Source organism: Brassica napus, chromosome C3 (assembly GCF_020379485.1).
Source record: "Brassica napus cultivar Da-Ae chromosome C3, Da-Ae, whole genome shotgun sequence".
Lineage (NCBI taxonomy): Eukaryota > Viridiplantae > Streptophyta > Magnoliopsida > Brassicales > Brassicaceae > Brassica > Brassica napus.
Genome location: NC_063446.1, coordinates 28,119,211 through 28,132,273, shown reverse-complemented (window position 1 = coordinate 28,132,273; position 13,063 = coordinate 28,119,211). Strand labels below are relative to the sequence as shown.

The 13,063-nt window shown below is 37.0% G+C and overlaps 1 protein-coding gene across 1 annotated transcript; it reads right to left on the bottom strand.

Moving 5' to 3' along the window:
* Positions 1-828: 828 nt before the first annotated feature.
* LOC106355208 lies at positions 829-3,112 on the bottom strand. The gene is made up of 2 exons (XM_013795194.1): positions 2,493-3,112; positions 829-1,624 (listed from the first exon to the last, which is right to left on the bottom strand). Exons 1-2 carry the CDS (start codon positions 3,110-3,112, stop codon positions 829-831), a joined length of 1,416 nt encoding a protein of 471 aa, XP_013650648.1.
* Positions 3,113-13,063: the final 9,951 nt, after the last annotated feature.

The following is a 13,063-nucleotide window of genomic DNA, read 5'->3' as shown; positions in this document are numbered from 1 at the left end:
CCGAAATATCATATGCTTCACGATGCAGGATTAGCAGTTGAAGATCTCTAGATGGAAACTGGTGTGGAGATTGGAGAAAGATAAAGGTGTTGAAGCAAAAGAAGAAAGATCAGTTCTGATCACCGTATTCGATATGATCCTTTCTATTATTCCCAAAACGTCGAGAATGATGGAACTATAAATTTATTAAAAACGCGTATTGTTTTTTTACAGTTGATTTTTAGATTTTAGGTCATAGTCATAAGATGGAATAGAATAAGAGCCTATAAAATTTATTTTAGTTCATAGTCATAGTATTAAAAAATTTGGCATTAGGCATCAAACCATTTCTAAACATAAATATTTTATGTCTGAAACTATTATAAGCAAAGCATGGAAATCATAAGATGGAATTATGAAAAACAAATATTACATGTGATTTTGAGTCTGGAAGCCCAATCTTCTTATACAAAAAAAACTTATTTGTCAACTTACTTATGAGAAATATTTTATTCTTTGTACGATTAATAAAATATTATTTTTGCCAATTCGATTAACTAAAATAATACTATGCTTCATTGCTTCACGTTGGAGGATTAGAAGTTGCAGATCATCTCTAGATGGAAACTGGAGTGGAGAGAGATATTGGTGATGAAGCAAAAGAAGAAATATCAGTTCTTACTCATCGTTTTCGAGATGATCCTTTCATTTATTCCCAAAACTTCGAGAATCGATGGAACCATCGCATGTATCGGCCAAGTCTTTTTCTGCTCGTTTTTTGTGTTTCTTCCAAAGTTTCCAGCGTTAGTTTTTTTGAACACAACTTTCATTAAACTTCATAACCAAGAGTTAGGTGGGAGCCATAATGGCATCAACCATACAAAGAGCTTCTTTGGCTACAGAGTCAGCCACAACATTTTGCAATCTTGGAATCCAAGAAAAGGAGATTGATATCGGAGGAGAAGAGCAGAGACTTGCGATGTCCGATAGAATGCCATGAAGCTCCGAGATCGGTTCTTTCCTCTTTATAGCCTTGATCAGTTCGGCTGAATCTGACTCCAATCTGATAGAATCCAGTCCTTGAGATTTGCAGTGCATTAGAGCTTCTCTTACGGCCAGGTCTTCCGCCATTAGAGGAGAGGAAACAAACATCAGGGTCTTTTTCCTCCGTTGGAGTACAGCTCGAGTCTGTACTGTCCATCCGATACCCGCCTTTTTATCCTCCTTACGCCAAGCCGCATTCGATCGGATCACCACCAAGGCTGGTTCGAGAAGCTCCGAATCCAGGGCAGAGGGAGGAGCTTGGTCCTTCTTTATATCTTGCGTCTGGTCCCATTCCTTAGCTGCTTTGATTGCTATCGTGAGCGCTTCGGCCGGGGACACAGAGGTTCCATCAAAAACAAATTTGTTGCGTTCCTTCCACAACGTCCAGAGAATCCAAGGGACCAAAGAGCTTGAAACAATGCCTGTTGGTGGGAGGCTCGGTTTAGAACAAAGCTCCGTCCACCTGTCCCCTACTTCTAATTCTACTATTCCTCTAGGATCAAAGCTTATACTCAGAGGGGCATCACGCCAGACTTGTTGAGCATAAGGGCAATGAAAGAGCAGATGAGTAATAGATTCAGATTCTCCACAGCGCTTACATCTGGGATCAACATCAATGTTAGGGGGGGGGCGTTCAGATACCCATTCGGATTCGGTTCGGATCTATTCGGATTTCGGGTTTTCGGGTTCAAAGATTTCAGTCTCATTCAGGTATTTCTAAATTTTGGTTCGGGTTCGGTTCGGATCTTTGCGGGTTCGGTTCGGGTTCGGATAACCCATTTAAATTATTTTAAAATTCATTATATACTTTAAATTTCTCAAAATCTATAAACAAAACAATATATTACATATAAATTTGAATAGCATATGTCAAAGTACCTAAAATTAACATATAAATTGGTTTGGTTTGAATATTTGGATTGAGAATCAATAAGTATTGTTGGTGTTTTGAGTATATTTTAGCTATTTTAGACATGTTACTTTTGACTATTTGTATATATTTATAAGTATTTTGGATAAGTTAAAAGTATCTTATATATTTTGATGTTCTTAATATATATTAAATCTAAAAATAATTAATATATATAGATATATAAATCAATTTCGGATATAATCGAAATACTTCTGTACGGATCGGGTTCGGTTTCGGTTCTCTAAATACCAAAATTTTGAACCCATTCGGATATTTAATCAATTTCGGTTCGGGTTCGATACTACTTTTTCGGATCGGGTTCGGTTCGGTTTTTCGGATCCGGGTTTTTTGCCCAGCCCTAATCAATGTGACGCTCGACTAATCGAGCTCCTACAGGTAAGGCTCTCTTTAGCACTTTCCAAGCAAAGGTTTTAACTTTTGGTGTCACTTTTAGGTTCCAAACATTTTTGTACCATCGATTTTGTGCAGTAGGGCCTGTGTCAAAACTCTCTTCTTCCATGGCTGTCGCAAAGTAATAACCGACTTGGTGGGATACCTTCCTGATCGATTGCCCAGCCACACTAGTTTATCCTCGGCGTTAGATAAGCTTGGTTTGAGGGATAATATATCTTCCTCATACTGGGGAAGAACAAGTCTGATCTTTTCTAAATCCCACTCTCCTCCTTGCCTTGTTCTCAGGTCCGCGACAGTGAGGTTGATGAAAGCTTCCGGGGCGGGTCCATAGGGTCGTTTTTTTTTTGAGAGATCAAGCCAAGGATCATTCCAGATATTGATTTCCTTTCCGTTGCCTATGAGCCATCCCAGATTTTTCCTCAATAAATCCCGGCCAACAGGGACGCTTCTCCAGCCATGAGACCCTGCTGAGGTCATCTCACAAGTGAAAATATCTCCATTGGGGAGGTATTTTCCTTTTAGAATTCGGCCCAGCAGTGTTTCAGGTTTCTCCATCATTCTCCAACTGAGTTTTTCTAGTGAAGCTTCATTGAAACGCTGGAAGTCACAAAATCCTAATCCCCCGAAAGCCTTCGGTTTGGTCAAGTCCGACCACGCAATCCAAGCCATATTCTTTTTCGCGGAACTATCATCCCACCAGAACCGGGTGATTGCAGATTGGATGCGCTTACACAAGGAAACAGGAAGTTCGAAGCATGTCATCGCGTGAGAAGGTGCAGCTGACAAGACGCCTCTGAATGAGGACTACCTTCCCTGCCGTAGACAGATATCTCGTGGACCAGGAGCTAGCTTTCTGTCGAATCCGGTCCACTATGGAGGAGAAGAGGTCTCGCTTACTTCTACCAAAATGTTCCGGGAGTCCTAAGTATTTTCTGACACCTCCTTCCTTTTGTATGCTCAACACTTCTTTGATCTTAGTTTTAAGCTCAGGCGGGGTTCTTTTGGAGAAAGTTATGCTAGATTTGTCGACGTTGATTGCTTGCCCCGAAGCGTCCCCATATCTGTGAATAATGGCTGTGAATAATGGCGTTGAGTGATATCGCCGATTCCTTAGACACTTGGATAAAAAACATTGTGTCGTCCGCGAACAAAATGTGGTTAACTCGGGGACACCCCCTCGCCACTTTGATTCCTTTGAGGTTTCCCTCTTCTTGTGCTCTATTACAAAGGCCCGAGAGTACTTCACTGCACAAAATGAAAATGTACGGTGAGAGGGGGTCTCCTTGACGGATACCCCGGCTCGGTGAAACATTTCCTCTAGGTGAACCGTTAATGAGGAAGGAGTATGTAACAGTCGAGATGCATTGCATCGTCATTTCAATCCAGCGAGGATGAAAGCCGAGCTGTTGCAGCACAAGAGCGATGAAGTCCCATTCAAATCTATCATATGCTTTACTCATATCGCTTTTAACCGCCATCGAGCATCGCTTCTCCGCCTTGGTTGTCTTTAGGTAGTGAAGTACCTCATGTGTGATCAGCACATTATCAGAAATGGCTCGGTCGGGAACGAATGCTGACTGGTTCTCGGAGATGATAGACGAGAGGATCGGCTGGAGACATCTAGTGAGGATCTTTGAGTAGATTTTGTAGTACACATTGAAGAGCGCTATGGGCCGGTAATCAGCAACTCTCTGCGGGCTTTTTATCTTAGGGATGAGCCTTATGTGGGTGTCATTGATTTTTTCTGGCAGCCTATCCTCGGCAAAAAAGCTCTGCACTTCAGCGACGATGTCTGGCCCAATATCTTGCCAATGAGTTTGATAGAATCCCGCCGAGAAACCGTCCGGGCCTGGGGCCTTATCTGCATGAATTGAAAAGAGCGCGTCTTGGATTTCCTGGGCTGTCGGGAGAGCTATCAGCGAGTTGTTCTCCTCATCCGAGACCATTGGTTGTAGCGCTCTGCGCACTGTTTCTGCCTTATTGCTCGAAGCTCCCATGGAGGTAAACATGTCTTTAAAGTATTACACAATAATTTTGGAGATTTCCTCCTCCTTATAGCATACTGTCCCTTCTGCATCTTCCAATACCGAGAAGCTGTTTGCCCTTTTACGTCCTTTAGTGGTTGCATGGAAGAAGCCCGTATTACGATCCCCAAGCTTTAGCCAAAGTAAGCGACTCCGCTTTTTCCAGTAGGCTTCTTCTGCGAGATAAGCATTGTTCAGCTGTGAGTTGATATCATGGATGAGAGTTATATTGTTCACTGGGGAACAAAGGGCTGCTTCAAGTTCTGTTTTTTTCTCTTCGATAAGATGCCTGCTATTTCGGTGTTGGGTCTTGTTCCACTCTGTGATCGCTACCCGAGCGTTGGCAATCTTATCCTTGATGGGGATCGTCCCTGAATTTTGCCACGCATCCAGAAAGATATCCTTGACCTCTCCATTGTCGTTCAATCTACGATCATATCTGAAGAGACCCTTTCTTCTCTTGGCTGCTGGTTCAAAGAAGGATAAGAGTGGTTTGTGGTCCGATCCCTCATAATCTAAATACTGGCACCGAGCTGTCGGGTAGTTCTCGGCCCACAAGCTATTTGCTACAGCTCTATCAAGGCGACATCTAACCAGATGGTCACCAAGCTGTCCTTGCCAAGAGAGGGGATCACCGGAGTGTCTCAGTTCAAACAAATCTCCTTCGGAGAAGAAGGATCTTAGGTCTACAAAGGAGCCCTCTGGCCTCGCAGGTCCTCCTGATTTTCTCAGCGTTAGTTATACTTGAGTTTCTTTGTTGTAATCAATTTTGGATTCACGTGTTTATAAATTACAAATCATAGATTAAACTTCCATCATGTGATTCATTAGATGTTAAGTAAAAAAGATACAATCTACAACATCTGGATTTGACCAAAAAAAGAACCCCATCCCAGTAAAAAACTACAATCTACAAAAGCTTAAAAAAGTACTAATTAAGTAAAAAAGAAATGTTTATATTTGACATATCATTAATTATTTTATTGATTTTTTAGAAAAATGCGGTAGCTAGAAGATTTCGTAGAAACATTTAACTAACCGAGAATTACTGGAAAAAAATGTTTAATGGATCTCATATAGAAGTTAAAGATGAATTGTCAGCTGGAATGGTCTGAATTTATATCGTCTCCAGAATGTATATGATACTGTCATACTGAGATAGGATTCAATGCCGGGATAACTTCTCAAAATGAAGATGTAGATGGATCATTACCTAACATGGTGAATGAACAAGTGATGATCATCCATATCCAACCCCAAATGCCAATCACCCCTCTTCCTGCTGGTCGTAACAATCATCTAAACAGACATAAACGTACGACATCAAACATTGATATTTAAACATTAGATATTGGTTTTAAATTAATAAAATAACGAATGATTAGCAATATTAGATATTGGTTTTAAATTAAAGTAGATTTCTTAAAATGATTTGTTTTCCTTTTATTTGAACTTATAAATTAATTTATTTACTTTTTTACAACACATAAATGTTTTTTATATATTATATTAAAATAACTATGGCCAAAAATTTACAACAACTCATCTTATATATTGTCAGTCATGTTTTATTTTGAAATAGCTACAACTACAGCCAATAATTTACGGCTACAATGCCATAACAATATTAAAATCTCTGGAAAAAATATCTACATCAATAAATTTATAAGTGCAACCAAAACATATACAACACAAATTTTAAAACTAAATTTCTACAACAACAATTCAACAATTCACCCACAAACTCTAGATAGAAAACTAATTAATATCAATGTTGATACCTCACTGCCAGCCTCAGGGTCGGCTAACTATCAATAGGGGCCCTATGACAAAAACATTTCTTCTAAATCTTATAATTAATTAAATATATTATTAAAATTAAAATTAATTTCTAAAAGCAAAATAACTCAATTTATTTATTTTATTTGATTTGTACATAAAAATAACTAATATAATTATTTTATAATATAGTTTACAGTTTAATCAATATTTTCATGGTATTAAAAATTTAAGGCCCTAATAATATCAAAGTTTTCTAGATTCTCGGTGGGCCTAAGACAATTGCACTGTTCACCCTTAGTATTGAGCCGGTACTGGCCAGCTTTTGAACCTAAGTTTCAACTTCAAATGGTGACGGACTGCACCGTCCGCACTGCTATTAATAATAACAAAAATCTTTTCATATAACTATGTATCTATATATTTTTATTAGAACCTCATTGCGGTTGTTTCATAGTTGTTCTGCATGTTACCATTCAGAACCTATGTTTGAACCTAAACGAGCAAACATAATTAACGGATTGTGTTATCTTTATTTGATGGTTTTCTAACTATAAAAAATCATTGTTGTGTATACATTTATGATATTTTCAATTAGATTTGAATTGCATTTTTTATATTTACTTTAATTGTTTTTAAAACTTCTGAGTTCAAATAAATATATTATAATAATTGAAAACATTTTTTGGTCGAAAGTATTGAATGCATGTTAAATCAAAAACATTTTTTTTGGTTGAAACTAAGTAATTGAATGCATAATAATTGAAAACATTTTTCTAACAGCAAAATTTTACAATCCACCAATTATTGCATGCATGCGTAAGCACAATGAAACATCAAAGTAAATCCCTATAATATTATTTGAGAAGTCAGTTTTCTACGTGTCGCGCTCACATTAATTCTTACGATGGTTGATTACGGAGGTACCTTTAATGAATTAAAAATATTACATCTAATCTAATTACCTTTATCAAATTTTTTTATTTTATTTGTTTCTGTTAATTTGATTTTAATTTAGTTTCCTTTAAAAAAAGCAGTTAACTTTTATAATAAAAAGGAAATATTAATATGGTTATATATATATGTATAATGAGATTTATAAAAAGGGAAAGTAACAAAAAATAATCTTAATATTAAAAATATATTATTAAAATATACTTATACATCTAAGATGAAAAGCTGAGATAAAATCAATTTGGTTTGGTTCATAAAATCAAAAATAATTGTACTTAATTTGATGGAATATATGTAGCTCAAAATTAGTAACTGAAATAATTTCTATCATATTATTTGAGAAGTCAGTTTACTACGTGTCGTGCTCACATCAATTCTTACGATGGTTGATTACGGAGGTACCCTTAATGATTTAAAAATATTACAATCTAATCTAATTACCTTTATTAAAATATTCCCTTTTATTTATTTGTTTCTATTAATTAGATTTTAATTTAGTTTCCTTTAAAAAATCAATTAACATATATAATAAAAAGGAAATATTAATATGGTTAAAACGATTTAAAATATATATATATATATATATATATATAATGAGATTTATAAAAAGGAAAACTAACAAAAATAATCAATATTAAAAATATATAATTAAAATATACTTATACATCTAAGATGAAAAGCTGAGCTAATACAATAATTAAAATCAATTTGGTTTGGTTCATAAAATCAAAGATTTAATATACATAGTACATGATGTAATCCAATTTCTTTTATCCAAAATCAAATATTTAATTAAATATTTTGTTAAAAAAATAATCTTAATATTAATTTTTTTATATGAAAATATACTGAATATTCTCACGAAATAAGTAATGGACTAATCCATTTTTTATATCCAAAATCAAAGTTCTTACTAAAATAAAACATATTCTTTTACAAAAATATTTATTTATTTTATACATATAAATTACGGGATATCTCAAAACATATTACTAAATAAAAATAAAAAAATTAAATAATTTTTACGATTTGTTTCTTTACATATGCATGAGATTTCAAAATGTTATTTTTATGTAATTTTAATTGATTAACACTTTAGTTTATTTTATCTATTTGTTTCTAAGAAAATATGTTTTACATAATCTTAATAAATTTTATCAATTTTAATCAAAATTTTAATCTATTTAGAACAAAAAATTATCATGTTTGAATTTAAATAAGTAAATGCAAAGTAATATACGATGACTAAATCGACTAGATGTTACTTATACAAAACCATATATCTAATTAAAAGAACATAATATAATTAATATAAATTATACATAATAATTATAAAATCATTTAAATTATAAATAAAATATTAATTAATTATTATAAATATTTATATTCGTGCATGAGCATGGGAGAATCACATGGTATAGATTTATATATAGGTCAACTATATACTAGTTTGGGCAATCATACTAAAATGTCCTCGCGTATAACGTATAGGAGATTATTATAATGTAGGGATGTTATTTTGAGAAGCAAACTCAAACAATCTACTGACTACAAAATAGAAGGCAGGCATGTAGCCAAAGACACAAACACAAAAGTATAAAGTCTGTATACTTTAGATCGAGAGCTAATTAATATACATGGAGATGCCCCACTCCCAACCTTTGTTTCTTCTTCTCCTTGTATCACTCTTTTTCTTCCCTGCTGCTTTGGGCTCCCGTTTATTCACGCCTTGCAATCATAAGTAGCGGTTAATGTTAATTTTTGTATTCTTTTTTTCCTTTGATAATAAAAGTAAATAAAGTTACTTTGATTCGTGAAAGTTAAAAGAAGAAAATAGTCGTAGTAAGATGCTAGTATCATTTTTTCTATATTTTTTGTTATAGAAACTCAAAACTATCCCGTTTATGTCGAAACTGTGGAAATCTACCCACACCCGATTAAACGTAGCGGTAATGGAGAAATTTGGGTAACCGGTTATACAGGTAAATAGATTTTCTTGATTATTGTTTTCTTGTCAAGTTAACTCTTCCAGATATTAAAAAATATATATTGGCATGAACAGGCGTAATCCCTGATGAAGCAACTGTAGTAATCAACGTCTCGGCACCTAGATCGATACGTCCATATGTATCTATTAAAACCTTCCCCATCTGTGATACAATGGCGTGCCCTGTTAGACCTGGCTCCTTTGACTATCGCGGCTTAAAATTTTCTATGAATGTACGTAACGCATTCATTCCGAAATAACTAAATTCAGTAAGTTTTTCTACACATTAACAACACATTCTATAATCCTTTGATTTCAGATCTCCTTTTTGTTGGGTTTTATAATGACCTAATTAACGAGACTGCTTTTTTTTTATTGAAATACTTTAGGTGAAAAATACCGTTACACTAAGCATCAAGGTGGAGCAAGAGCCAATTATGTGCGTCGTGTTCTCTCTTTATGTTCTCGGTCGTAGGCCTCAGCTTACGTAAGCTACCGATTAAAACTATGTTTCAAGCCTTTTATGAATCTGTTCTACTCTTGTACGCATGGTAATCCTATTGTTTGTATCGTTTTTTCCTTTGTGTTTGTGTCGTCCAGCAAATAAAATAAGCGTGTTATTAAACATGCTTAACCGATTTCGATTTGCCTATGTATTTAATCTGGTTTTCAAGCACTTTACATTTCAAAAGAAATTGTATTTTCCATATTATAGCCTATGATGCTATATTAAATGTAAGATTGATCTGCTGTACCTTTTATACTGATAAATATAAGTAAGGTTTGGTGTATTTTCCATACCTTCCATTTGGAGATGGATGATTGAAGATGGAGGATGGATGATTAAAATTCCCTAATAAATAAGGTTTGTAATGTTACACTAAGTTTTTTTTTTGATAAGTATGTGAATTATCATTAAAAATGAGGCAAGTTTGTACATGTACAAAAAGGAAATAGAGGAAGCAATTTGTTGCCAAAAAAAGGTAAAAGACAACAAAGAGCTTAAGTGCTGGGATAAAAGTTATTCCAACAAGCTAAGAGAATCTAAGCCAATGGCTCATTAGATTCCTAAATTTCCGTCTCCTCTTCCGAGCGTGGATTGAGTTGCGAATAGTCCTGTCAATGTCTTTGAAGATGATGAGCGGAGTTGAGGACCTGCTGTTATGGAGTCTGTTATTACGCTCAAACCACAGCTTTGAAACAGTGGTGTGTACAGAAAGCCGGCGAAGAGTAAGAGAGGAGGTCCTGTCTTTAAGGTGGAGCCAGTCCACGAGAGAAGTCCAAGTGTGAAAGAGGAATGGTCTGTAGCCAAGGCACCTTGTTACTTGTTTCCAAATCTGTTCACTGAAAGAGCATCTTAGGAATAAGTGGTCTCTGTCTTCATCATGGGTTCCACACAGAAGGCAAGACTTGTCTAATACCGGTGACCACCTGGCGAGGCGGTTCCGGGTAGGAAGTCTGTCCCATTGGGCCACCCACATGTGAAAGGCTTGCCTGGGTATGTGGCCACTAAACCAGATTGCTTCCTCCCACTCCTTTGTATCTCCATGATTTCTTATAGAGTTCCAAGTTTTAGCAGCAGAAAAAGTAGTAAGAGATTTACCATCGACTTCCCAGTAGTAGATGTCTGTTCTGTCCGAGAGACTGGGAACTGGGATGGAGCAGAGTAAGATATGGAGCTCCTCTGCCAGTGGAGACCTAGCAGGTCGTAGGATCCAACCTGTATCGGTACAAGCCTGACAGATCTTTGCGTTTATGGCTATACCAATATGCCTTGGACCATCAACTCCAAATATTTTGATCAAGGGTCCTAGATGGTTCCACGATTCATGCCAGAAGCTAGCTAAGTGGCTGTTTCCCACCTCACATTTTATGAAGCGTTCAGCCAAGGCTCTCAGCTTTAGAATCGATTTCCAAATCCATGAGGATTGCTTTGATTGTCTATGCTCCAAAGGGGAAGATGTTTAATACGGTGTTTTTTAGTCCATGAAGCCCAGAGGGACTCAGATTCCGTGTGTAGAAGCCACAAGAGCTTCAAACAGAGGGTCTTGTTCCAAGAAGCGAGCTCACGCAAGCCAAGCCCTCCTTCAGATTTTGGTAAACAAACCTGCGACCATGATATCTTTGCAGCGTCTCTGTTGGTGATGTTTCCATTCCATAAAAACCACGAACATAGAGATTCAATAGTCCTGATACAACCCTTAGGTAGAATGAAGGTTGAAAACCAGAAATTAATTGTGCCGAAGATGACGGAGGAGAGCAGCTGCTTACGACCCGCAAAGGTTAGAGCACGAGAAGACCAGGATGTGAAGCGACTCTTGAGTTGGTCAATGAGGGGCCTATAGTCACAGATTCGCAGCTTTCTATGCATAAGAAGCAGCCCAAGGTACCTGACCGGAAGCGAGCCGAGAGATAAGCCAAGATTGCATAAATCAGTGGCTTCCATTTGGCTCATTCCCGCAACAAAGAGCTCAGTTTTGGATCTGTTCATGTGAAGACCAGACCAAGAAGAAAATCTGTCTAGAGTGCACACAATTTGCTGAAGAGATCCTTGAGCCCCGTCAAAGGAGATCATAATGTCATCCGCAAAAGCCAAGTGTGTGACAACTGGATCAGACGCTAGCGGATCCAATTGAGCCGGTGCTGTAGTTTTTGTTAAGCATTTGACCCAAGACTTCCATAGCCAGAACAAAGAGATATGGCGATAACGGGTCTCCTTGGCGAAGTCCCCTTGCTCCCTTGAAGTAGCCACCAAGCTCACCGTTCACAGCAACAGAGAAGCGGGTGGTAGTGATACACTGAGATATAAGATTTATGTAGGAATCCGGGAAGCAAAGTGCTCTCAAAATCAGAAAAATGAAGCTCCAATTAATAGAATCGAAGGCCTTTTTCAAATCAACCTTCAAGATGGATCGCTTTGTGATATTCTTCCAATTATATCCCTGGACCAACTCCGTCGCCATGAGCACATTTTCAACTAAGAGTCTCCCTGGAATGAAAGCCGACTGAGTGATGGAAATAACAGAAGGAAGGACTTGCTTCAGCCTGTTCGCGAGAAGTTTCGTAATCACCTTGTAGACTGTATTACAACAAGAGATTGGTCTAAAATCAGAGATCTTATCAGCATTCTTCTTCTTGGGTATCAGCGTTAAGATCGTAGCGTTCCATTGTTGAAGGAGGCGGCATGTGGTAAAGAATTCCTGGATAGCATCAGTAACCTCTTGACCCACTGTGTTCCAATGCGCCGTGAAGAATTCTGAAGGATAACCGTCTGGTCCTGGTGCTTTATTCTTTGGTAAAGCAAAGAAAGCATTCTTGACATCTTGGCTAGTGTAGGCAGCAGAGAGAGAATCCGAGACTGATGGAGAGCACCTATAAGAGAGAAGCTGTTCAATATCCACAAGAGATGAGGTTGAAGAAACAGGTTCTCCTCCAAGAAGGTCCTGATAAAAAGAGACAGCATGGGCCATAATTTCCTCTTTGTTATCAATCAAGTTGCCTGCCTCATCCTTCAGATAAAGAATCTGATTCAAGTAGTTACGAGTCCTCATCTGCCTGTGATAGAATCCAGTGTTGCTATCTCCCTTATCTAACCAGTTAACTCGAAAGCGTTGGTAGAAGAAAGACTCCTCAGCTTTGGCCAAAGTAATCCATTTGTCGTACGCAGATCTTTCATTTATACCAGCCTGAGGAGACGGAGAGGAGAGGACAATTCGCTGGCAGCGAGTGAGGTCGTCAAACGCTTCAGAAACCCTCTTCTCAATACCTGAGTAATTTTCTCTACCGAAAGATCTGATGATGCTCTTGAGAGCCTTTAATTTCCTTGAAACCTTCAGCATTTTAGTGCCATCAAATGGCAGAGAATTCCAACATTCCTTAACCACCACTTCAAAATCAGGATGATCATTTAGCATCGAGAAAAACTTGAAGGGTTGTTTAGTCTTAGGCTTTTCCACATCAAGAAAAACA

What these genes read in the sequence shown, in the direction of transcription:
- LOC106355208 (XM_013795194.1), bottom strand. Translation starts at nt 3,112, where the DNA reads ATGACATGCTTCGAACTTCCTGTTTCCTTGTGTAAGCGCATCCAATCT. An exon ending in CTGGGCAATCGATCAGGAAG is followed by an intron (nt 1,625 to 2,492) that starts GTATCCCACCAA and finishes TGTTGATCCCAG; the next exon opens with ATGTAAGCGCTGTGGAGAAT.